Source organism: Carlito syrichta, unplaced genomic scaffold, assembly GCF_000164805.1.
Source record: "Carlito syrichta isolate Samal-C Ts95f unplaced genomic scaffold, Tarsius_syrichta-2.0.1 Scaffold117901, whole genome shotgun sequence".
Classification (NCBI taxonomy): Eukaryota; Metazoa; Chordata; class Mammalia; order Primates; family Tarsiidae; genus Carlito; species Carlito syrichta.
In genome coordinates this window covers 67,316-93,621 of record NW_007061997.1, presented here as the reverse complement: position 1 = coordinate 93,621, position 26,306 = coordinate 67,316, and the positions used below count along the sequence as shown (strand labels likewise).

General features: G+C 51.6%; 2 protein-coding genes across 3 annotated transcripts in view; one reads left to right on the top strand and one right to left on the bottom strand.

Moving 5' to 3' along the window:
- The window catches only part of ZWILCH (zwilch kinetochore protein), a 33,612-nt gene extending 27,480 nt beyond the window's left edge, over positions 1-6,132 (top strand). The window contains exons 18-19 of one of the 2 annotated variants that reach the window (XM_008074799.2): positions 4,677-4,786; positions 6,049-6,132. In XM_008074799.2, coding sequence (XP_008072990.1) covers positions 4,677-4,765 — 89 coding nt within the window. In that variant the 3' untranslated portion in view covers positions 4,766-4,786; positions 6,049-6,132. Of the gene's footprint in view, positions 1-4,676; positions 5,048-6,048 lie in introns of those variants that run through there. The other variant, XM_008074797.1, reaches the window with a different exon arrangement.
- Positions 6,133-6,165: 33 nt separating this feature from the next.
- LCTL (lactase like) lies at positions 6,166-18,515 on the bottom strand. The gene is made up of 13 exons (XM_008074791.2): positions 18,401-18,515; positions 17,892-18,055; positions 16,576-16,663; positions 16,183-16,292; positions 14,292-14,420; positions 14,108-14,203; positions 12,879-12,933; positions 12,644-12,805; positions 11,349-11,623; positions 10,019-10,145; positions 9,593-9,792; positions 8,403-8,466; positions 6,166-6,295 (listed from the first exon to the last, which is right to left on the bottom strand). The coding sequence occupies exons 1-13, from the start codon at positions 18,513-18,515 to the stop codon at positions 6,180-6,182; spliced, it is 1,701 nt and encodes a 566-aa protein (XP_008072982.1). The 3' UTR covers positions 6,166-6,179.
- Positions 18,516-26,306: the final 7,791 nt, after the last annotated feature.

Below are 26,306 nucleotides of genomic sequence, written 5' to 3'. Positions count from 1 at the left end.
TTATTGTAGAGATGAGGTCTCGCCAAGTTGCCCAGGCGGGTCTCGAATCCACGGGCTCAGACAATTCACTCACTTCAGCCTCCCAAAGCACAGGATTACAGGCTGAGCTACCGAGCCTGGCACATTTATTCTTAAAAAAAAAAAAAAGGCAGCTGACCAGGCATGGTGGCTCATCCTGTAATTCCAGCACTTTGGGAGGCCAAGAGGATTGCCTGAGCTCAGGAGTTCAAGACCAGCCTGGGCAACTTGGTGAGAGCTTGTCTCTACAATAAGTCACAAAAACCAGCTAGGTGGCGTGGTGTGTATCTGTAATTTCAGCTACTTGGAAGGCTGAGGCAGAAACATATCCTGAGCCCAGCAGGTCAAGGCTGTGGTGACCATGAGTGTGCCACTGCACTCCAGCCTAGATGACAAGAGTGAGACTCCAACCCCCCAAAAAAGACTACTGCCTGTGGATTTTGTGCAAGTGTCATGCCCAGAGACATTCAGAATATAAGAATCTCAGAAGCCGGGCTCGGTGGCTCAGCCTGTAATCCCGCGCCTTTGGGAGGCTGAGGTGAGTGGATTGCCTGAGCCCGCGAGTTTGAGACCCGCTTGGGCAACTTTACGAGACCTCATCTCTACAATAAAATCAAAATGAGTCGGGTGTGGTAGCGCGCGCCTGTAGTTCCAGCTACTTGGAAGGCTGAGGCGGAAGGATCGCCGGAACCCAGCAGGTCGAGGCTGCGGTGGCCAGGAGTGGCCACTGCACTCCAGTCTGGGTGACAGAATGAGACTCCAACTCAAAAAAAGAATCTCAGAAGCATGCTTTTTCCTCATTGTTCTGGGTAAAGGAACTTTTATCAGAAAGAGTCAAGCCACAGGGACACAGGAGTGAAAGTGGGTCATAAGGTGGAAACTGGGTCACACTTCACACGTCTGTGCACTGGTTAGAATTAAAAAACTGCTATTTCTGCCAGTGTCTTGTCTGGCTGGAATAGGGTGAGACTTCTAGGCCTCAGTCAGAGAGAGTCCCTGTTGGTTGCAGAGTATCCTTTGTTCCTTGGTGTGATGGATCACTCACCAGGGCTCCCCCTTCAGGTGTGCCTGTGAAGCTTGCATCATCAGGCAGACTGCCCAGATGGTGCTGTCTCTTTATCCATAGAGGTTTTGAAGGGCTGTGTTCAAATAGGGAAGGAATTTTTGAAAATAAATCTAATAATTTTCAAACAGACTCTGACAAGATTTGAAAGGCCTACAATCAACCGCTGTGGGGAATACAGATAGTTCTATTTTACTGGTTAATATCTTACAAAAATATTTCCAGGAAATGTTTATTCTCTCCCCCACCCAATATCTTTTGATTTAGGCATAATGGAAACTTCTGTGCTCATATAGCTGAACTGAAATCTCCTAATGAAACTGAAAGAGTTTTCCTGAAAGCTGTCGATTAAAGTTGTGCTGTGTCTTTTCTAAGTTTGAAAAAAACCTGGAAGGTATAAAGGATTGGTAATCAGCTATATGAAAATAGAAAAACTTCTGTATGGCAAAACATACCAGAGGCAAAACAACAGACAGATAAATAAGGAAAAGAAATTTGCAGCCCATGTTCAGAAAAGGGGCTATAGGCCAGGTACGGTAGCTCAGCCTGTAATCCCAGCACTTTGGGAGGCCGAGGCAAGAGGATTGCCTGAGCCCAGGGGTCCGGGGGTCCGAGATCTGCCCTGACATCTTGGTGAGACCTCGTTTCTACAATAAATCACAAAAACTAGCCGGGCGTGGTGGCATGCGTCTGTAGTTCTAGCTACTTGGAAGGCTGAGGTGGAAGGATCACCTGAGCCCATCAGGTCGAGGCTGTGGTGGCCGTGAGTGTGCCATTGCACTCCAGCCTGCGTGACAAGCCGGGGGGGGGCTATATTTCCTAGTATATAAAAACTTTTAAATTATTAAGAAAAATAATAACTCAGTAGAAAAATGGGCAAGTGATATAAAGTTTACCAAAAAGAAAATTCAAATATTGTCTTAAAAATAAAATTTAGGCCGGGCGTGGTGACTCAAGCCTATAATCCCAGCCTTTCGGAAGCCGAGGTGAGAGGATTGCCTAAGCTCAGGGGTCTGAGACCAGCCTGGACAGCTTGGTGAGATCTCATCTCTACGATAAATCAAAAAATAAGCTGGGCATGGTAGCTCACACCTGTAGTTCCAGCTACTTGGAAGGCTGAGATGGAAGGATCACCAGAGCCCAGCAGGTTGAGGCTGTGGTGGCCATGAATGTGCCACTGCATTCCAGCCTGGGTGACAGAGTAAGACCCTTACTCAAAAAAAAAAAAAATAAAATAAATAAATAATAAAATGTGCATGGGCCAGGCATGGTGGCTCATGCCTGCAATTCCAGCACAAACTAAATTTTTTTAAAAATAAAAATGTTCTCAGCCAGATGTGGTGGCTCACACCTATAATCTCAGCACTTTGGGAGACCAATGCAGGAGGATCGCTTGAGGCCAGGATTTTGAGGCCAGAATGTGCAACATAGTGAGACTCTGTGTCAAAACAAAAAAATATGCTAAGTTTCACCTGGAAAAAGAGAAATGCAAACTTATATACATAAAATACCAGTTTTTCACTTGTCAGATTAGCAAAGATCAAAACATTTGAAGTCACAGTGTTGGCATGGGTGTCGGGGAGCAGACACTCAGCCTTGCATTCGCCAGTAGGATCATCACGTGCACAGCTTCTGTGGGGGGATACCCAGCCAAAGTGTGATGATTGTATTCTCAGCCTGACAGTTCCATCACTGGGGATTTATCCCACACCTGTAACCAGACATGTGTACACAGACCTAACTGCAGTACTGTTTACACCGAGATGGGCCATAGGAAAAGTCCTAGAAGAGTGCAACCCTCACAGCAGCTCTGAGCAGTGGGTGCTGGTGGCAGCGAGGCTTCCTAGTGTCAGTGATCAGTAGAGCTGTTCAGGCATGTGCCAGGCTTACTATCCAGGCTGGGCAGATCAGAGTCTTGGGTGCAGCCCAGGCGGCTCTTGTGAGTTGTGCTGAGACCAGCCAAAGTGCTTCAGCCAGTCCTGGTTCCAGTTTTTATGAGAAACATGAATTACTTTTATGATTAAGAAGGAAGTCATGAATATATGCGACACACTTTTGAAAAATGCCATTTCAAAGTAAATTTGTTACATGAAGTTTTTTGTTTTTTGGTTTTTTTTTTTGAGTTGGAGTCTCACTCTGTCACCCAGACTGGAGTACAGTGGCCGCTCCTGGCCACTGCAGCCTTGACCTGCTGGGCTCTGGCGATCCTTCCGCCTCAGCCTTCCAAGTAGCCGGAATTACAGGCATGCGCTACCACGCCCGGACTGATTTTATGGATTTATTGTAGAGATGTGGTCTCGCTGCCCAGGCGGGTCTCGAACCCGCGGGCTCAGGCAATCCACTCACCTCAGCCTCCCAAAGGCACAGGAATACAGGCTGAGCCACCGAGCCCGGCTACATGAAGATTTAACTGGTGTTACGAGGAAATTCATGCACAATGAAAGTCTCTTTTCCAATGATGCTGAACAAGCAAAGTGTACTACACACAGCTTTTAAAGCCTGTTTGACACAGGTTGCATCGAAAAAGAGCAAAGGTTATTTTGGATGTTGGAGTTAAAACAACTTGTGAATGCACTGGTACAATGGCTTTTATGAAAATAAGGAGTTCTTAAGGAATCATGTATTTGTGTCTTGGAAATTCAATTCCATTTTGGCTTGAGTTTTATAACCTCTTCTGCCATCATATATTCTTGATGTCGTTGTCTAGAAATTATTCAGTGGCTTTTGCCCCAAAGCAAGACCCACTCTTGAAGGGGGATCCCATTTGAAAAGTCATGGGTTATTCAAAGCCCTAATTCCCTAAAATATTGGGCTCTATTAATTTTTTTAATTTTTAAATTTTATTAATTTTTTGCCAAAGATCATTTAGAAGAAGTTGGACTTTTTACTTCATTGAACCATGCACTTAGGTCAGATATAGCTTTTCAAGATATCAAATGAGTAGGGCAGTTGACACCAAAGGCAGGGAGACTCGAGAGAGGAAAGTGTACATCTAGCCGCCACGGGAAGAGAGTTGTGATCTGGGCTGGTGGGAGAAGGGGCATTGCAGAGCTCTTCCCTGCATAGGCTCCGTGAGTGCTCCTTGATGGTGAGAGCACAGGCACTGAGACACTGGCCCACGGGTTGCATGTGATCCCAGCTAAATGTTGATGGGACCATTTTTTTGGAAACCTGTCTTTGGGAGAGGAAAATAAGTATGTGTCTGGCCCTGAGGCTACAAATCCTAAGTAGAAATTTCTTTTCTGAAATTTCTATTAAGATTAGAAAAAAGATAGTTGTTTAAACCTAGTTGATGCACAAAATATAAAACAGTAAGTTCCCAAGTTTAAAATATTTAATCTTTTAAAATCTGCCTTATATTTTAGTTTATTTAATCATGTTTTAAATGCATCAAGAAGGTTTATTATTTAAAGGAATTGACAACCTTGGTTTTCTTCCAGTAGATTCTCTTAAAGTAGAAGACACATACCATTATGCCGATTGTCTCTTGATTATTGGCTGTGGTAAATTCAGCATTAAACGTGATAGAAAAGCCAGCAGGGCGTGAAGCACTTCTGACCGGCTTCTCTTTCTGAAACCTTTTCTTCTCTTACAGACCTTTCTGAGCTGACCCTTAACGGGAGCTTGGAAGAAAGGGTACCCTTCACTACCACGGTCACTTGCTGCCAGGTGCACTTCCAGTGACACACGCTGAGGGGTCCTCAGGTATTCACGCGCCCTTCTCATTCTCTTCAGATGCTTTGTAATGAGGACCTTATGTCTTATTGTTTCTGTGGCATAAAGGTTGCTTTAGTTCATTAGGAATGTGGATTATTAATCAGTAAGCGCATAAAAGTCTTACAGACTCTCCTGAGCAGCTCAAGTCTTTAATTTTCTTTCTACCTTCTGTAAGCAGCCCAATAGATCAATTTAATCCTAAAACCAGAGGAAATTTTGTGTGGTAGTGTCTTTGCATTAAAATCAGTATAGTATTTATTGGAAAATGAGTATGATTTTCAAGCAGCATATGGGTTTGACTTTGAAAGCAAAGTTTTTTAAAACAACTTTACCCCAGTCCAATTTTAGGACCCAGATCTTTAAAATGTTTTCATTTGAGATCACATTAACCAAAATAATTAACCGAACAACAATTTCTACTCTCTTATGTTTTGAGGTTTTTGAAACAATATTAAGTAAAATCAGGTGAGGAGTTGAATGCCTGATAACATTCTTTCTTAAGTGATGTTTTGTCTCCACATGAATGGAAAGTAGTTAATTGTAGTATTTTAACATAGTTAAGAATAAAATGTTCGAGACCCGCCTGGGCAACTTGGCGAGACCTCATCTCTACAATAAATCAAAAATTAGCCGGGCATGGTAGCACTCGCCTGTAGTTCTGGCTACTTGGAAGGCTGAGGCGGAAGGATCGCCAGTGCCCAGCAGGTCGAGGCTGCGGTGGCCGGGAGCGGCCACTGCACTCCAGTCTGGGTGACAGAATGAGACTCCAACTCAAAAAAAAAGAATAAAATAGTCCTTTATTTTTAAAAAGCAAAATATTTAGTTACTTAGAAGAGAAATAACTTAAATACGTATTGTTTCTTTGAGGTGTCTCCTTGAGTAAAGTGAGATGGAGTTGGTGTAGGAAGCCTGTCCCGGGACTGTCCCACCTGCTTGCCTCCCATCACATCCTCTTTCAGGCTGGCCACAAGGATTTTCAGTGGGAGGATGCTATTTTTAGATGGGTTCTGCCACCATGTTGGGACAGTGCTGAGATGGCCATTATTTGTACATTAAAGTTGTGTTTCTGGACAGATTTAAAAAGGAAGACACATCAAGTCATAAAGCAGTTTGTATACTATGATCCCATTTTTGTAAAATGAAGATACACTCATAATATACAACAAAATCTTAATGTTAGTTTTGAGGAGGGCAAGATTACAAGTGATTCTTATTTATGTTTATTTTTATTTTTTAATTATTAATTCCAGCACAAGCCAAAAAGAGAAAAAAAAGGTAATTATTGCAGAGCCCGAAACAGAAACACGTGTAAACCGTCACAGAACAGGAAGGGCACTTCTGATCTGTCCCCATGAAGTGACATTCCCTGTTGGCCATGCACTCAGTTCCGCGCCTGCAGAAGGAGCACGAGCAGGACAGCAGCGAGGAGCACACAGAGGGCACTCACGGTGGGCACTGCCACCTCCGTGGCCATCTGCATGTACCTCTGCAGCGGCTCTGAAATGACAAAACCCCTGTGAGACATGGTCACCCCAGCAGATGGCTCCTCCTACAGGCTCTGACTGCATTGGGAACTTGAAAAGGGGTGTCACATTTCTCATTTTCATTAGCCATGAAATAGAATTTGGTGAATTAAAGGTTATTTGAAAACTATGCAAGAGCTTTGTAAATATTTCAGAAGTTACCTACATTGGGTTCTAAATGCCTCAATACTTAAATTACTGATGTTAATTAAATTACCTAAATTAATCTCAAACTATTAGCAGCCATATTCCATAGTTTCCATAATGTTTTCTATTTTTGCTTTTTTTTTTTTGATTCAGGGTCTCAATCTGTCACCCAGGCTGGAGTGTCATGATCATGGCTCACCACAGCCTTGACCTCCTGGGCTCAGGCAGTCTTCTCGCCTCCAGTCTCCCAAATAGCTGGAACTACAGATACATGCCACCACTCCCAGCTAATATTTGGATGTTTTATAGAGACGAGGTGTTGCTACATTGCCTAAGCTAGTCTTGTCCTCTAAGGCTCACATGAACCTCCTGCCTCGGCTTCCCAAAGTGCTAGGATTACAGGTGCGAGCCACTGTGCCTGACCTGGTCTAACACTTTATATCTCTGGCACCGCATCAAAGATACATTTGTTAAAACAGATAGTTCGTGTCTAACCGCATATCCCTTCTCCCATTTAAACTTGTCCAACAGAGACTAGGAGGTGTACCCTTTTATACTAGCATCGTTCCATTGCTCAATGGATAGCGCATTGGACTTCTATATTAGCATCGTTGTTTATGGCTGCAAAGACAAGTTACTCTTATTTTTAATGCATTTTACTTACTTAGAGTAAGACTGAAGATAATTTTGAAAGACTTTCATTCATGGGATTTAGGAGCAAGTTTCTCGATTGCCCTTATTTAGAGATAAAGATAGAATTCAGAGCAACAAAGACTGTGTGTTGGCATTTCTGGATGCATAGGTACATCCCAGTTTTCTACATTCGGTCCTCTCAAGTCCCATTGCAGAAGGAATGATGGCCTCTGTGAGGGCAGGAACTTTGTTCATTGCTACATCTCAGGGCCTAAAATTTTTCCTAATGAATAGTGAGTGACAGCCAGGCGCGGTGTCTCCTGCCTATAATCCCAGTACTTTGGGAGGCCGAGGTGAGAGGACTGCCTTAACCCAGGGGTTTAAGACCAGCCTAGACAACTTGGCAAGATAGCATCTCTACAATAAATCAAAAATTAGCTGGACGTGGTGGCACGTGCCTGTAGTTCCAGCTACTTGGAAGGCTGAGGCAGAGGGATCACCTGAGCCTAGCAGGTCAAGGCTGCAGTGACCATAAGTATGCCACTGCACTCAGTCTAAATCACAGAGTGAGACTCCAACTCAAGAAAACAAAACAAAAAAACTCAACAAATAGTGCTTAATAATTACTTGCTGAATGAGCAATATGAGATCTGGAGTGTTCTTTGGCTTTTCCATTCCCTTTGGCATACTGGTTGACATTTCCCTGCCTTTTACAAGCCTACTACTACAGATTTATGGTATGATTCAGAAAGAATAAAACTTGAGTAGATAAAATATTTCTCTTTTCATGGTAGGCTTTTTTAATATTTAGAATGCTTATAAGTCCAGGCGCAGTGATTCATGCTTGTGTTTCCAGCAGTTTGGGAGGCAGAGACGAGAGGATTGTCTGAGTCCAGGGGCTTGAGACCAGCCTGGGCAACTTGGTGAGACCTCATCTCTACAATTAAAAAATTTAAAAAATTAGCTGGGCATGGTGGTGTGTGCCTGTGCTTCTAGCTACTTGGAAGGTTGAGGTGGAAGGGTTGCCTGAGCCCAGCAGGTCGAGGCTGTGGTGGCCTTGAGCGTGCCACTGCACTCCAGCCTGGGCGACAAAGTGAGACTCTGACACCCCCCAAAAAAATAAATAAAATATTTATAAAACAGAAATGTGGCATTGCTTCAAAGTAAAGAAAAAAATCACTTTAATCATAAGTGGTTTTGGAAGATTGACTCAGGTAGTTCCACATTTTGAGATTTTGGTTATTTCATTATAATTATGTAGTCTGGTTATCAAAGGAAAGAATGAAAATATCCTCACTCACCTGCAGCAAGCATCTGGTTGTTGATAAAGCAAGTTTCCAAGGCTTTGTGATACCAGCTTTCCACCTAATACAAATCCATTGTGTAAGTAATGTTGTCTTAGGCTAAATGTTTCGCTGTTTCAAATCATTTTTGGAATAAAAGGGTGAAAATACATGTTTTTGAAAATCTGCCTGCCATTTAAATTAATATTTATTGCACATCTATGTGCAGCATAGTGGGAGGGGAATAGCAGTCTATACTCTTGAAGAGTGTGTAGCTTTGTGCTTTTGTCATGATGTGATAGTTGCAGATGCCTCACAGCTGTCACTTCCACTGAGGGCCTACTGGGCTTACCTTAAAGTAATGTTGGTAAACAAGTGAGATTTATTTTTAAGTGTCTTAGGACACTCTAAACTACAATGTGTATTCCCTGCCTGTAGGCGCAGCAGCAAGAGGATGGAGAACTGAGAAAACATGTGGGTTATTGGAAGTGCTTGACAGGCTCTTGGGGCTACTAGGTTGGATGGTTTTTAATCCCCTTTTGGAGCCAATGTGTTTGTATGGCTCTGCCATTTGGTAGGGAAGGAAATGAAAGTGATGCAATCATTGTATGTTCTACTTCACTGTGTTTGCACATTTGGAAGGGTAGGTAATATTTGTTGGCTTTAAGATACAACATTTAGGTGGCTCAGTCTGTAACCCCAGCACTTTGGGAGGCCAAGGTGAGAGGATTGCCTGAGCCCAGGGATTCGAGACCAGCCTGGGCAACTTGGTGAGACCTCATTTCTACAATAAATCAAAAAATAAGCTGGGCGTGGTGGTGTATACCTGTAGTCCCAGCTACTTGGAAGACTGAGGCGGGAGGATCAACTGAGCCCAGCAGGTTGAGTCTGCGGTGGCTATGAGCATGCCACTGCACTCCAACTTGAGCAACAAGAGTGAGACTCCAATTTGAAAAAAAAAGGTACAACATTTAGAGTGACGTTTAGTTAAGAGTCTGTATTGAGTTTGACTATATAACCTAAGGCACACAGACTCCTACCCATCCTCTAGCTGCGCACTTAATGTTCTGTGAGTTGGACTGACGTCTAAGGTACATTGGCTTCATGCTAAGCAAATGAGAAAGGAATGGGGAAGGGTGAGTAGGAGGCCCAGGGCTGCGCCGTGGACCCTGGCTTCCTTCTGAAACAGCCATGACAATGAAGCCTACCTCTCTCGGATTGGGAAACCCATTGGCAGTGATGATCTTCCTATAATAGTGAACAGAAGCCTTCGGGTACCGTGGCTTATTTCTGCTATTAAATTCGACGTAGTAGAGTCCATATCTATCCATGTATCCCTTCTCCCATTCAAACTTGTCCGACAGAGACCAGGAGGTGTACCCTTTTATATTAGCACCGTCTTTTATGGCTGCAAAGACAAGTTACTCTATTTTTCATATATTTCATTTACTTAGAAAAGTGAGACTGAAGATAATACTGAAATGCTTTCATTTGTGAGGTTTAAAAGCAAGTTTCAGTTGATAATGTGTCTTGTCAAATTTTGTCCGGGGGGGGGAAGAAAAAAAAAAAAAAAAAAAAAAAAAATTTTGTCCAAATGGAAGAATATGTGAAGACAGTCTTGGTTTGTGTCTTACCTTTCAGCATTTCGTTTATGTGTCCTTTAAGGTACTGAATTCGCCACTTGTCACACAACTGAGTACAGTGTAGGTTTTGAGAGGCTCCATTTTCTGTCACGTATATGGGAGGGTCGCCATATTGAGTCTGCAAGTGAGTGAGAGCAGTACGTCTTGGATATTCTGACTTGCAGGTAGGTTTAGGCGTCAGAGGCTCATGTAGGAACAGAGACTCAAACCTCATTCACATCAAGTTATGAGGTGGACCCAGAAAAATTAGGAATTTTTTTTGGAGGGCAGACTCCTTGTAGTCCAGGCTACCCCTTACTAGGTAAATGTTCTGAAAACTCATCGGCATCAGTGTACAGTTAGCATTGCTGTGAGAGGCTGGCTGCATTTAACTTCAGTGAATTTTTTTGTGGAGATTATTTCAACATGTTTGTCCATTTCATGGGTGATTTACTATGTACCTGCCCACACCACACTGTGCTCAGCAGTTTTGGACCCACAACAGCACGAGGCCCATGCCCCACTCTACCCATTCACCTGATCTTATCTAAGTGACTTTTTTTTTGTTTGTTTCCCTGGATGAAAAAAGTTCTCAAAGGGAAATGTTTAGCTGATGTGACTGAAATGTAAACATATGAGAATAAATGCACAATTTTTAATAAATAAATTCCAGTCGTTTTTGGGTCCCTCCCATATTTCAGCGTTTAGAAAATATCAGATGATGTGTTTGTTTAGAGATGATACAGGCAGGAAACAAGTTCATGAAAAGGAATATATTTCTCAATAAACCAGCATCATTGGAGGGAAATGTACCTGGGGTTTGTTCTTCCCCACAGATAAGAAGGGCAGCAAAATAGCCAAGTGTGAGATAAGAATCATAGCTAGCTGCCTGAGCCTGTGGGTTTGAGACCAGCCTAGGCAACATGGCAAGACCTTGTCTCTACAATAAATCAGAAAATTAGCTGGGCGTGGTGATGCACACCTGTAGTTCCAGCTACTTGTAAAGCTGAGGTAGAAGGATTGTGTGGGCCCAGCAGGTCGAGGCTGTGGTGGCTGTGAGCGTGCCACTGCACTCCAACTTGGGCAAAAAAGTGAGACTCTGACTCAAAAAAAAAAAAACAATCGTAACTAAAGTTACATACATAGAAGTGGCTGCTCATAGTAGGTGTTTGTCTCTCGGGTTGAGAGGAGTAGCCCTGAAATATGCACAACTTGGTTCCTTCTGTCTTCCTAACTTTCAAGTGTGGGAACCTGAGCTGAGCCCCATGTTCTAGGCTGTAAGAACTTGGATTTGGGTCTACGTGTTCTGAATTGCCTGTCAGGGCCCACATGTGACAGTCACCTGGGCAAAGTTGAGGAGCCTCCGGAATCCCCACGGAGCGGAATGTGGCCACTTGGGCCGCAGGTCCAGCCAGCATGGGTCAGCCAGTTCCACCAAGTCCCGGTCGTTCTGGTAGCTGGGCCCGTGGCGCGAGGGGTAGCTCCTCTCCGTGATGTATCGAGTCATGAAGTGACCCAGCCCCAAGAAGTCGGACGTGCCTTTGATATAGCCCTTCTCCTGCCGCGAGAATGCTGGTAGCCTCGACATATCCAAGCCCTGCTCCACGCTCTTCCTTCCTTCCAAGAGAAGAGTACAGTTCAGCCAAGTCTCACTTGGTTCAACAGGAGTTCTAGGCAGAGGAACCAGCAAGAGAATGAGTAAAAGGCATCTGGAGTGGGAAGAAGTGGAGTTATCTCTGCTCACAGATGATATGCTCCTACCTATAGAACATCCTAAAGATGCCGCACAAAAAACTGTCAGAGCTGACAAGTGAGCTCAGCAAATTAGCAGGATACAGAGGCAACACAAAAGTCAGCTGCATTTCTATACCCTGATGATAAACAATCTCTGAAGGAGTTAAGAAAACTCCATTTAAATAGCTCCCCAAATAATAAGATACTTAGGAATTAACCAAGGAGGCAAAAGACTTGGACAGTAGAAACTACAAAACATCATTGAAAGAAGGTAGAGAAAATATAAAGTGGAAGTACATCCCATGTTCAGGGATTGGAAGACCTAATATTGTTAAGAGGTCAAAAAAATAAAAGTAAAAATGTAGCCAGGCATGGTAATATCCACCTGTAGTCCCAGCTACTAGGGAGGCTGAGGCAGGAGGACCACCTGAACCCAGCAGGTCAAAGCTGCAGTGAGCCATGATCATGCCACTGCACTCCAGCTTCAGCAATAGAGTGAGGCCCCACCTCAAAACAGAGAAACAAAAACACCCAGACTGCTACCACCCTGTGAATACTGCCTGCTGCCTCTCCTCCCTGACACTTGAAGCCAGAGCTTGGCAGTGTCTCCAGCAACAGATGGTGGACCTGGCGCCCAGGACCACATCTGGTCCCTGCCTCCCACCTGGCCACTGTTTGGATGGAGCCGGGGCAGAGGCAGGTCCTCAGGACACGCAGGGGAGAGCCCAAGGCCAGCCAGGCTTCCTCCTGGCTCTTCAAAGTCTCCATTTCAGGTCTGGGATGCACTTGGGCCCCTCCCTGCTGATTCCAGTGGTGACTGGCCATCAGTCCCCTGGGGTCTGGCCATCCACCTGAGCTCACCCCTCAGCCTGGGTAACCTTGCCATGGGTGGGGCCAGCTCACCGATGCTGTCCTTCATGACCTGTGGGTAGTCACCGGCATAGATGGGGTTGGCGAACCAGCCCAGGCAGAACTGCAGGTACCTCTCGGCGGCCTCAACGTCCATGGGGCGGCTCATGTCCACGGGCTCCCCCCAGTCGCAGTTCAGGGAGATCCCCAGTAGACCTTGTGAGGGAAGAGAGATGGGAGGAATGGGCCACCCGTGCGCCCGTGCTGTCCTCCTGGGGGCCGAGCTCACCTTGCTGCTTGGGGCGCCATGTGCTGTTGTAGGCATGCCAGGCGAGGGCATGGGCCTGAAACAGAGCAGGGGGTCACTGGGGGCCTCAGCTGCCGCCTCCTCCCTTCCTGCTTCTAGAGACTGTGGGGACCTGTGAACAGCACTCCTAGCCTTGACCACCCCAGGCCGTAGCCTCCCTCCTCTGTCCTGGAGGCAGCGATTTCTCTGTGCTGTGGTGGACTGTGGCCTAGGTCTGGCATCAGCATCCTGTGTCTGAAATTTTTGCTAGAGTGTGTTTTGCAACCCCTGGGTACTTTCCCCAGAGGTACTGCCAAGTTAGAAAGATGCCAAGCATCTGAGACAGTCTTGAGAAACGAGACCACCATGCCCGCTGCCTGCTGAGAGGCCGTAGCGAAGGCTAGTTCCGCATAGAGGGATAGGAGGCATTCAGGACGGTGACGCTCATTCAGTGGTTCCCCGGGGAGAGCATCCGCACCCACTGGGGAGCTGAAACGCCAGGTCATGGGCCCTTTCCCAGACCTCCTGGACCAGAAGCTCAGGGAGTGGAGTCCAGCAACCAGTGTTTCAATAGTGTTCAACAATCTTTTTCTTTCATTGTTTTGGAGAAAGGGTCTGATCTGTCGCCCAGGCTGGAGTGCAGTGGTGCGATCAAAGCTCACTGCAGCCTCAACCTCCTGGTCCCAAGTGGTCCTCTTCAGCCTCCCAGCATGCTCCGTGTGCCTGGCCTCAAGCCCTTCCAGCAGCACGTGCCTCCTGGTCTGCTGCCTCCACTTCCTCCCTGAATGATTCCTCCCTCTCTCACCCTTGCCTGTCTGCCCTGGAGACCTGCCTGGCGGCTCCTTCAGCAGAAGCCACTTCTCCCCATCCCCACATAGCTTAGGGCTGGGTGGGCGAGCCTCTCGCTGTCTCCCTCCCCCTTCCCAGTCCCAGGTCCCTTGAAGCCCCTGTGCCGATGACCTCTCCTGACCCCTTGCTGCAGTCCTTCAGGCAGGGCCCCCGTCACTCCCACCCCCACTCTGAAGTCGGTCCCGCTCACAGTCACACGTGTCCCCCTTCACCTCTCCTCATGAGGCGGCCTACAGGTGAGGTGTGTGCCCGTCTCCTTGGCTGGACGGCGAGTGTGTCATCCGGCAGGGCTGGACAGCAGGCCTCGCCCCCCTAAACTCCTGGCGGCACAGAAGGCACGGGGTGTGTGCGGCACGCAGGCGGGGCACAGAGGCCTGACTCACCTTGATAATGTGGTGTGCTGCCGTGTATAGGCCGGTGCCCCGGAGCTGCAGGCCTGGCGCATGCTGGCCGGTCTCGTAGCCTTTTTCTGCCATGGCCTGTGAGGACAGAGAGCAGGACCACAGCCGTCAGAAGTGGTAGAGGCGTGGCATGTGTGGGCTTCCCCGTGAGAGGGGCCCCACCTACCCGAGGGTCACTGAATGTGATCCAGCGCTTCACCCGGTCCCCAAAGGCTTCGAAGCACAGCTCAGCGTAGTCCCTGAAGTAGCCAGTCATGCTCACGTTCTGCCACCCGCCGAACCTGACCTGGAGCAGCTGTGGACATAGGGAGAAGCCGGAGACCCAGGGAGGCTCTGGAGTGAGGGACCACAGAGCAGCTTCAGCATGGGAGGGGCCACGTGACATTCCCCTGCACAAGGGGAGGCACATAGGGAGTGCAAGATGCCCACACTTAGAAGGAACTTGGCAGATGGAATATTTAAGAAAAGATAAGTCTGGTCATGGTGCTCATGCCTGTAATCCCAGCCCTTGGGAGGCTGAGGTGGGAGGATTGCTTGACCCTAAGAGTTCAAGAGCAGCCTGGGCCACCTAGTGAGACCCTATCTCTACAAAAAATGAAAAATACTATCTGGGTGTGGTGGCACACACCTCTAGTTCCAACTACTTGGGAGACTGAGGCAGGAGGATCACTTGAGCCCAAGAGTACGAGGCTGCAGTGAGCTATGATTGTACCATTGCATTTTGGCCTGGGCAATGGAATGAGAACTTGTCTCTCTAAAAAAAAAAGGAAAGGAAGAAAATGTGCCAGGGGAAGGGCCTGAAGACAGGAAAAGCATCTTGAATACGAATTCTGAAGAGATGAGCATGAGAGCTCTGAGGAGGGCTCGACCGTGCAGTGTCCTCACTCTGCTCTCCTCCATGGAGAGCTTTCTTCCCACCCAGTGTCTGCCACAAGGGCAGGCTGTCCCCCAGACTGAGGAGGAGGCCAGAGGCAGCCTCCTGCTCCTCTCCCCAGAGCCTGCTCTGCCCCATTCCCCACGGAGGCCTCCGGTGCCTCGCTCCCACAGAGGAAACCCGTTCCTGTTACCTCGCTTCGGCCCTGCGGCCTTCTGGCCCTGGCCGGAGCGGCTCCTCCAGCCTCAGCCTTCTCCTCCAAGGCTGCTCCCCAGACTCCAACCGAATCCCTCGCTACACTCCCTGCAGTCAGAACGGCCTTCCTCCCCTCCCGCCCTTCTCCCAACAGTCCCTGAGGCCCGCCTCCAGCTCTGAAACCTTAGGACCTTGTACCTAGCACCACCTGCCCTGTCAAGGTTAGATCCGTGGCTAGGCTGGACCTCTGGGCCCATTGGGTGAATGGAAAAATGGCGTGAATAGTGCCCCAGTGACTTCCCAGCACTGTGGCTCACGGGGACTGCCAAGTGGGGTCATGGCGTGCACACAGCATTGGCTCAAGCAAGTTGCAGAGATATGGCTCAACTTGTGATTTACACTGTGTCACCAAATCCTAATCCGAAGACGCGTCTCTGTGGTGTTTTGGTTTGTTGTTTTGATGCCAAATGTTTCAGAAAACACTAGGAGTCACATGCTCCACTTGTCACAGACCTAGCTGGGCTGCGTGGCCTCCTCCACTGTGGCTTGACTGCTTCTGTCCCCTCAAATTCATAAGCCATGACCCTGAGGTGATAGTAGTGCTGGACAGTGTGGCCTGTGTGGGCTGTTTCCTACCCAAGAGTTTTCTGAGAGAGCATGTCCCTCCTGCTGCCCCTCTGCCTCCTGCTGTATGAGGATGTGGCATTCGTGGTGCAGTCCTGGAGGCCCTCCCAGACATGGACCCCTCCAGCGCCTCCAATGTGGGTTCCCAGCTCATGGGAAGGACATTTACATTCCTTACAGATGCCCGTCTACATGCTGTCAAAGCAGCACCAGTGCCTGAGACAGTGGGCCAGGGAGGTTTTGCCCCAACTTATGGCCTGAGCCAGGACTGAACCCTCCTCCTGCCTGCCCAGGTGGTGCCGGCCCCATGCTGGGCCTCCTGCTGCCCGGCTCCCCCAGGGCTTCTGCACCCACCCAGTCTCACCTGCGGCAGGTCCCAGTGGTGCAGGGTCACGACAGGCGTGATGTTGCTCTGCAGGAGGGCATCGATCAGCCCGCTGTAGAACGTGACTCCTCTCTCGTTCACCTGCTCGGCTGTGGGCGACAAAAGCGCTGCCAGGGGGCCCTCGGAGTGGGCTTCAGTGGTGCAGCCTCCCCGGCCCATGGCCTTTGGAGGCCCAAGCACCCTCAGCCCACCTGTGTTCCTGTGGGCTGAGGGCGCTTGGGCCTTGAGGGCTGGAAAAGACCCCCCTGGGAGTCCAGGGACCCGCACACCTCTGAGAGTGGCTGGTCTCCCACCTGGGACTCTGTGGTGTCCCTGCAAAGCCGTCGTGGCCAAAGGGGCCGCCCCAGGACTCGGAGGGGCCGCTCAGCTCACCTCGGATGCCAGTGGGCAGCAGCCGGGGCCACGACAGGGAGAACTGGTAGTGGTTGACTCCAAGATCCCTGAGCAGGACGACGTCCTCCTGTCAACCAGGAGGTAGGGCTGGGCCACGGGATCTGGGCTGGGAGGGAGCTCTCGGGGGGGGAAAGAGGAGCTCGCCTCCTCCTCTGTGACAGAGGTGACACTGCCTGCCCCACACTTCCTGCGGTGTGTGCCAAGTCACATGAAATCAGAACACTGGGACATGGAGACGGCAACGGGTGTGCAACAAACTTGGTGATGGTCCCCCAGGAGCCACCCAGAGAGGGGCGTGGTGAGAGGATGGGCCACCAGAGAGGGACAGGGTGGGAGGACGGGCCACCAGGAGAGAGATGGGGTGAGAGGAGGGTCACCCAGATGGATGGGGAAAGAGGATGGGTCACCAGGAGAGGGACAAGGTGGGAGGATGGGTCACCAGGAGAGGAATAGGGTGGGAGGACAGGTCACCAGGAGAGGGATGAGGTGGGAGGACGGACCACCAGGAGAGGGGTGGGGTGGGAGGATGGGCCACCTGGAGAAGGATGAGGAGGGAGGATGGGCTACCCAGAAAGGGACAGCGTGGGAGGATGGGCTGGCCCTAGCCTTGCTGGGGGGTCAGCACCAGCAAGGATGGGGGTTCAGGCGGCTTTGTTGTCGGTCTGGCCACAGCGTCTGCCCTTCACTACCCAGCACGGGGACTAGGGATCGGCCCAGAGAGTCCTGCTTTCCTTTTCTCCTCCACTCCCATCCTGGCACCCACAGCCCAGCCCCCACGGGTCCCACCCACTTTGCTGCTTTGGGCGGGAGGTGTTGGGCAGAGCTTAGACTGACATTCACTTGGGCTCCCTCAGTATGTCACTCCTGCCTGTCAGTAGGCACATGCATACATGTATACACATGCACACATGAGCACACATTCAAACAGGTGAGCACACATTCAAACAGGTAAGCACACACGCGCACACACATGTAGACATACATGTATACAGAGATATACATGCACACACTCACGTGTGCACACATGAACACACCCAAATGCATATACAAGCACACACGCATGCACACATGCACAGTACATACATGCATTCACAAGCACTTGTGCACACACACAGACATACACGCACACACATTCACACATGTGCACACACATACACACACGCCCACACCCAAACTTGTATACATGCACATGCACACATGAATGCAGACACAGACACACATTCACATACACATTCACACACAAATCATGTACACATGCACACAAACATACATGCACTCAGGCATGCCCCACTCACCTGGACCCTATAGTAGCTGTTGCAGGCCACGTCTGCCGTCTCATCCCCCAGCACCTTCCCCTTACCGCCGTGCGTGAAGGCATCCCAGATGCTGGGCCCCTTCCCATCTTGGTCCCAGGCGCCCTCCGTCTGGAAGGCGGAGCTACCTGTGCCCCAGGAGAAGCCTGCGAGGAGACCCCTGGCTGGTCTGAGCGCCTGTTGTCAGACCCAGCTGTGCCTCCCAGGTCTCAGGGTTGCCCCCTGACACCTGCCCTGTCCATGGGGACCTTGTCTCCCTGCGAGTGGGCATGTGGGAGGGGAGATGTCAGCTGCACCTGGCAGGCATCATCTGTGGGTTTCAGTAACTTTAAGAATCTGGTAGAAACTTCTTTTACTTCAGAACAACCACATGGAGGCACCTGCCTCCGACCCCACCAGTCAGGAATGAAAACACCCGACCCCTTGGCAGTCAGCCAGGCTATAGTTGAACAGACAGATGGACAGAGGACAGACCAACAGGGCGAACGCACCAGGTGGGAAGGTTCCATAGTAGAAGGAGGCGTCTTCTGGGGACCCTGGCCTGCCAGCCCCCAGCCTGGGAACCAGCAGCAGCATCCACAGGGTGAGGACCCACGCCAGTGTCATGGCACCCAGCCCTGCCCCATGCCCGAGAGCTGTGGCCTGGGCTGGCCCAGGCCTGAGGGCAAAGGCCAGGGGTCAGGGAGGACAGGAGGGACTTGTGGACACAGCAGAGGCTGAGCAGGATGGTTCCTGATCCCAGCTGCCACTGAGGAGGGGTCAGGCTGGGCCAGGGGCTCAGGTCTAATGGGGAGGCCCAGCCCCTACTCCTCAGCGGTCCTCAGGAGTGGGGAGACCACTTCAGCCTCAGGGACTTGCCTGTCAAGTAGGGAGTCAGGACAACCTGCAGAGCCTGCAGGCTCCGCCTAATACCTCCAGGGGACACCCACCCGCACAGCCCATGACACCTTCACACACACACCCCAACAACCCATACCCCATGACACCCCCCCATACACCCCATGACACCCCCCCAATACACCCCATGACACCCAAACACCCCCTGACACCCTCATCCACATACCCTGTGGCACTCATACCCTGGGACACCCACACACCCTGTGACACCCCCACCCACACACCCTATGACACCCACATAACCTGTGACACCCGCACACCCTGTGATACCCTTATCTACATTCTCCCAGGGGCCCCTACCCACACACCCAGCAGGTGCAGGGGGACAGACCCCTCCCCTGCTGGCATCTCCTTTCCAGGACTCAGTTCTGGACTTGGGAAGAGTACCCTTGGGTCCCCTTGGAGGCCAGCCTGCCCGCATACCCAGGATTGTTCTTGTTCCCGGACACCCCCAGAGCAGCCACAGCAGCCAGCACTCCCCTGATGCCCCAGGCCTGCACTGTCCCTGGAGCCTTTGCAGGCAGGAAGGCTCTGGTGGGGGGGTGTGGCCGGTGGCCTGACCCCCCAGAGAGCTTCAATAGCCACAGAGGTGGGGGAGGGCGGGCAGGAATGCTGAGCTGGCAGTGGGGCCTGAGTCAGCACCAGAGCAAGGCCAGGGACCCATCAGGCCCTCTCTGGGGCACGGTGGAGGCAGGACTGCCCTCCTGGCCCCTCTGGGCTGGCCCTGCCCAACTTGGTCCTGTGACTCACGGTGGGGGCGGCTTGGGACTCACACGCTGGCGTCTGTCTGCGACTCGTGGCCGGGCAGGCTTGTACTCTGTGCAGACAAAGATCGGCCCCTCCAACTGACCTTGACCTAGAGGACCCCGCTCCGAGATGGGCGCTATTACTGGGAGACTTCTACCAGGCAACTGTGTAGGAGGGCCTGGCAGGGGTGGGTGTGCCTATGGGGATGAGCTGGCTCGGGGGCTTCTGCTGGCAACACCGTGGGGAGTGCTCCCAGTTCCTCCCAAATTCTACAACTGCCCAGGCACATTCGTCACAGGAGGCTAGGGCTGGACCCTCAGCATAGTGCATGCCTGACTGGGGAAGTCTGGGACATTTCCCAGCAGGTCTCCACCTGTCCATCCTCTGTCCTGCCCTCCAGAAGCATTTCCCGAGGCCACACCGGCACCACGAGAGGCCCTAACCAGAGTGGAGTGGGGCTTGGCTTACGCCCTCATGGTGGACATGAAGGGGGAGGAGAAGCAGAGGGAAGGGGGTTCTGGACACTGGTCAGGCAGCTGGGGCTGCAGTGGGAGGGTGACAGAATGCTGTGCAACTCGGGGTGGAGGCTGGCTTTGCAGGGACAGGACACTTGACGGATGGTTCAATGCCTGCTGGAAGGATGGAGCATGGGAGACATGGGGCGGAGGGGCCAGCAAGGCCCCAGCGTGCTACTGGGGACCTGGGACCTGGCATCTTCCCTCCTTTGCATCTACCTGCAGTGCCAGATGAGGCTGTGTTCTTGGGGGCCACCATGGCTGTCTCTCCTGTGGGCATCTAGGACTTGGGTCGCTGTTGGCATCGGTGCTGGTGCCTGCCTGCCTTGCCAAGCTTGGGCACAGGGGCCCTCTCCCTGGCTGAGGTCGGAGGAAACATACACCCTTAAGATCTAATGTCACCTCTGAAAAACACCCCTTCCCAGGGAGCCAGGAGCCCAGGACTGGTTGGAGGCGCAGGTCAGCGGGCATGGCTGGGGGTCTCTGTGGTTGTGATGCCTCGTCTTCCTCCCGTGGTTTCTAGCCTGACTCTGGCTGGAGGGAGGGTGGGCTATTCAGGCTGGTAAGCCCACTACAGTCTGAACATTTCCTCCAACTTTATTTATTGAATTAGTTTTATTATTATTTCAGGACAGAGTCTTATCTATCGCCCAAGATGGTGTGATCATAGCTCACTGTGTCCTCCACCTCCTAGGCTCCAGTGATCCTCCTGCCTTAGCCTCCCAAGTAGCTGGGACTACAGGCATGCACCACTCTTCCTGGCTGATTTTTGTATTTTTTGTAGAGATGGGATCTGCTGTGCTGCCCAGGCTGGTCTCAAACTCCCAGGCTCAAGAGATCTTACCACCTTGGCCTTCCAAAGCTCTGGTTATAGGCATGAGCCACCTGCCTGGCCCCTCAAATTGATATGTTGAAACTTAATCACTAATGCGACGGTCTTCAAGGGTGGGCTTTTGGGAGGTGATTAGGTCATGAGGATTTATAAAGGGCTGGAGGGGATCAACTGGGCTCTTTTGTCCTCATCCTTTCCCTTATGTGAAGACACAGCAACAAGGCACTGTCTTGCAAGCAGACAACAGTCATAGCAGACACTGCACCTTCTGTGCAGTGACCTTGGACTTATAGCCTCCAGCATTGTGAGAAATGCATTTCTGTTGTTCATGGGTTACCCGGTGCCCTGCCAGGGAGGGCCTTCACTCAGGCAGAGGTCTGGAGTCCTGAGGCTCCAGGGAGGGTGGGCAAAGCCCTGTGACCTGTCAGCTGGGCCTGGGAAGGTGGCAGAACGTTCGGCAGTCATGAGAAGCCCAGCAGGGGTGTGGGCACAGTGCTGCGGGTAGACACTGGGCCAGCCCTTTGCGCTGTGCCGGGCCGGTTGGAGTGGAAGGGAGAGGGGACTGGCTGTGGGTCCTGTGCCAGGCACTTCCTCTCCTGGATGGAGTGTCCGTCTCCAGAGGTGAGCTGCTCCTCTAGGGTCCTCCGGCCACACCCACTGCCCAGAGCTGGTCTTTCTCCAAGGGCCTCGGCAGCCTCCTCCCTGGCCCCAGAGCTGGTCTTTCTCCAGGGGCCTCAGCAGCCCCTCGTCCAAGCCATCACACCCGGGTCCTGTCCCCGATCCAGCCAGGGCAGCCCCAGGTTAGCCGGGCACAAGAGCCAAGGTTCCATGCTGGCACATTGGGTGACCTTGGACCAGACATCACCCCCTATTTCCTACCCTTGGGCCTATTTCCTCCTGTGCAACAGAGGAGATGGCGACCCACTGTCTGAAGTCCCCAGCTCTGGGGTTCCCATCAAGAGGGGTGGGCTGTCTCCGGGCTGTCTTGGTTTTCCAGAGCTCTGTCCCCAAGCCTGTCACAACCCTGGAAACACATCGGGCCTCCACGCAACACCCACAACTCTGAGTTTCCCATGGGTGGTGACTCCCAGCATCCACCCCCTTTCTCAGAGCCCCCTGCCTCTTAGGATCAAAATGTTTAAACAGGCAGACACAGCAGCACACATCTGTACCAGGGAATATGGGGAAACCATGAAACTGTCCAAAGCGAATCCATGTGCAAAGCGGATCCCATTTTGTGCTCGAAAAAGTGCATGAGGCTGGGTGCAACAGTAATGCCTGTCATCCCAGCACTTTGGGAGACCAAGGTGGGAGGATCCCTTGAGCCCAGGGGTTTAAGACCAGCTGTGCAACATGGCAAGACCGCTCTCTACAAAAAAAAATTTAAAGGCTGGACTCAGTGGCTCAGCCTGTAATCCCAGCGCTTTGGGAGACCGTGGTGAGTGGATTGCCTGAGCCCAAGGGTTCAAGACTTGCCTGGGCAACTTGGTGAGACCTCATCTCTACAATAAATTAAAAAAAATTAGCCGGGACTGGTAGTGCGCACCTGTAGTTCCAGCTACTTGGAAGGCTGAAGCGGAAGGATTGCCAGAGCCCAGCAGGTCGAGGCTGCGGTGGCCGGGAGCGTGCCACTGCACTCCAGTTGGGGCGATGGAGTGAGACTCCAACTAAAAAAAAAAAAATTTAAAAGTTAGTTGAGTGTGGTAGCTCATGCCTATAGTCCCAGCTGCTGGGGAGGCTGAAGTGGGAGGACCACTTTAACCTAGGAGTTTGAGGCTGCAGTGAGCCATGACTATGCCACTGTACTCCAGGCTGGGTGACAGAGTGAGACCCACCTGACTCAAAAAAAAAAAAAACCAAAAACAAACATCTAAAGACAAACAAAAATCATACAATTGGAGAGCATCTGGGAAACTGCCCCAGTGTAAGGCAAAAGAGGCTACAGTTTTGCTCAGAGTCTCTGAGCTCGGCTGTCATGGCCCCTCCCACTTACAGACAGGGTGCTGGGGCTTCCTGGGGGTCGCACAGTCACTCACGGCTGGCTCAAGGTAGTCCTGGCCCTGGGCCTCCTCACCTCAGTTCTTCCCCGCCACCCGCGCAGTCCCCCTCCTGTCTGTCTGAACCCAGGAAGGACTGCAGGCCTCTTCTCCAACTCCCAAGGCTCAGAAGATCCCTTCCAGGTCAAGAAATCCAGCCTGGGTTCCCCTCCTTTGCTGGCCCAGTCACCCACCCACCCACCCAGTCCCCAGCCCCAGGCCTGCAAACTGCCCAGGGGCTTTGCCCAGCTCTTCTCCTCCAGGACTGGCCCGTAGCACCAGCCTCCTCCTCCTCCTCCCTCCAGGGCCCCCTCTTGGGCCGTGAACCCCAGCCTGGCTGTTTCCACCCTTGGCCACTGTGGCCAAGAAAACAGGAAGCATCTGAGTCACCCGTTGTCCCCCAGGGCTTTGGCTGTCTGGGCCCAAGTTCTGGAGTCAAGGGAGGACACGGAGGGGAGGCTGGCCCCACAGAGGCCAAGCCTGCCTTGTGGGGCTCTGTCTTCCAGCTGTAGGACCCCAGACAACCAGCGACCCAGGAACCTCCCAGGTTCTTCCTGGGATGAGACAGGGCCCAGACTTGGGGTCGAGAGCCCGTCCTGCTCCCCATGACTGTGGGCCAGTTGGACTGGCACTCTCATGGGCATGAGCACCCCCTGGGAGGCATCAACGGGCCTGCCACCTGCTTCACCCCATGACTCCAAGTGCAGCCAGGCTTGAGAATGCTGCTGGGTTTCGCTCCCCAGGCCCGACTCGCGCCGGTCAGGGCAGCCAGCGGATGACTGCCAGGGGCATGGAGACCTGGCATGCAAGGGTGCACAGCAGCATTGCAGGTCTCCAGGCGTCCCGTGGGAGGGCTGGGCAGATGCGGGGTGCCTGGGTGTCCTTGGCTGGTGTAACCTGGTCAAGGTTCTGCATGGGCACACCTGTGTGCTGCCCCCGTGGTTGTCTTCCATCACACCCAGCACAGGACAGGACACTCGGGTGAGAACAGCAGGTTACCGGGCTCAGCCTCCTGGGAAGAAGAAGGCGGGGACACAGTGGCTGGCATGCAGGGCAGGGGACAAGCAGCTTCAGGAGAGGGAGCTGAAACAGAGGGATAGATGGTTCTGACTGGAGAGTAAGGGAGGCACCCGCAGGAAGGGCCCCTCAAGGTCCATCCACAGGGTGATGTGGACCGCGAGTGAGAACGGAAGCCTTGCTTCTCTTGAGGGCTGCAGCCTTTGGGGTGCTGTCTCAACAGGCCGGGAAGTGTAGCCCCCAGCTGGACACCAAGCACAGCTGCTGCAAGGGAGGGAAGGTGAACCAGGATTCGTGCTGACTGGGTGGCTAACAGATACGTTCAGAAGCCCAGGAGAATTGTGAATACTCAGGGGAGAAACACACAGCAGCTGAGCTCCCTTCCTCTCCAGGGACCTGTGTACAAAACATGGTGGTGGTGGCGGGATCTGAGGGTGGGGTTCTTCAGGCCTCTGATGTCAAAGGTGAAGACGCAGATACGCAGACCCTCGTGTGCGTCCTCTGTGGACTAGCATGGCCACGCCACAGTCAGTGCTCTCTTATCAGGAAGGAACGCTGATGGGTGACTTTGTCCACATGGCAAAGGGAGAGAACACAGCATCAGGCAGTTAGCTAATTTTGGGGCGGGGTCTTTTGGAAGGGCTGGTTTCTGTTTACTCTCGACAAGGGACCGGGTGTGACCAGGCATGTCTGACCTGCTCCGTCATGGCTGGGATCTCAGTCCTCATGGCTCCCGGGACCCCTTGGCCAGGAGTAGTATGCTCAGTCAGTTGGGGGCTTAGGATTTCCTTTTCATCTCAGCATCCATCCCAGAGGGCTCCACAAGATCCAGGAATCCCAGGCTCAGGGGACCGCGGGAACAGTGGGGTGCAGGCAGGGGCGTTGGGCCAAAGCAGTTGAGTTTAAGTTCCCCCAGTGTTCTCACACTGCACAGACGGGGTGAGATTTCAGCTTCACACCCTCAACTTAAATCAATCAATTTACTTTCAATGATTTGTTATATACCTATCACTCTGAAAGACCAAATTCTCTCACACATCACAAGTGTGACAAGGTGCTAGATATACACAGGTTACCCCTTAACACCAAGAATTGACGTCACAGCCCAGTGGCTGTGTCCTGGCTGCAAAGTCCCCAGCAGCTGCCTGATTCTGCCTTTTGACTCTGAATTGAGGTGCCAGAGAGTCTACCCCAGCAACATCCGCCTTCTTATCCTCAGAACCTGCTGCCTCCCAGGGAAAAAGGAATTTTGCAGGTGAGATAGAGGTCAGAATCTTGAACTAGGGTGTCCCGATATGTCCAGGTGGGCCTGGCATATCATGGGGTCCTTGTGAGAGCAGGTGGAAACAGAGGGGTAGGGAGACAGATGGGAGGGAATGTGGGGGCTAGAGGGACCACGTGCCAAGCGGGGGTGGGCTGCCCGAGAAGCCAGAAAAGTTGGGGAGATGGAGCCTCCCCAGGGCCTTCTGCCCAGATGCAGCCGCACAAGACCCCCAGGGACTTCTGCCATCAGGACCGTCAAGTAATCCGTCTGTGTTGATTCAAGCCACTGTGAGTAGTCATTTGTGATAGCAGCAGTAGGAACTAATAAGACGTTACCGTTCTTTTAACCTGAGACCCCTGATTCAGCAGGATCCTAAGATATGTGTGTGTCCATTATCGGAACTCTAAAGACTATGAGAATCAGAGCCCTGAGTACACGAAGCTCAGACTGGCCAGAAGTCGTGTTCCCCCAGCACACACATCCTGAGTGGCCACATGGGCATCCGCTGGTGGATGATTGTTCCACTCATTTCCACTGAGACCACGGAAGGGTCCAGGCGGGCACAGTCCATGTAGGCATGGTCCACGCAGAGACAGTTTCCACAGGCACAGTACATGTGGGCATGGTCCAGGTGGGCACAGTCCAGGCTTCTAGAAGGTGGTGTCTGCCACTGTGGGGCATCTTGATGACATTCAGGCTCCAGAGGAGAGTGCGGGGTCAGCCCTGTCAGCCCCTTTAGGACACAGATCCCCTCCCCCATTCTTCCAATGCTCCTGCAGTCCCACTGAGGGCCCCGGGGTAACAAGGCCACGCCTCCTCCCAGTGTGCTCATGAGGTCAGAGCTTTGGCTGGGCATAGCACCCTTCCGGCCCCAGGGTGGGATTGGGAGCCCAGAAGGCTTGGAGCACGCGGGCTGAGTCCCTGGATGTGCGGGGGCAGCACAACATGCTGCTTAAAACTTGGGGTTCGGCCAGGCATGGTGGCTTATGCCTCCCAGCACTTTGGGAGGCCAAGATGGGAGAATTGGTTGAGCCCAGGAGTTTGAGACCAGCCCGAGCAACATAGTAAGACTCCATGGACTCTATTAAA

Coding starts and splice junctions, on each gene's coding strand:
- LCTL (XM_008074791.2), bottom strand. CDS start 18,515: ATGACACTGGCGTGGGTCCTCACCCTGTGGATGCTGCTGCTGGTTCCC. Junction 16,293..16,575: donor GCTGCCCACTGGCATCCGAG/GTGAGCTGAGCG, acceptor TGTCGCCCACAG/CCGAGCAGGTGAACGAGAGA. Junction 10,146..11,348: donor GGCTCCTCAACTTTGCCCAG/GTGACTGTCACA, acceptor ACTCACTTGCAG/ACTCAATATGGCGACCCTCC.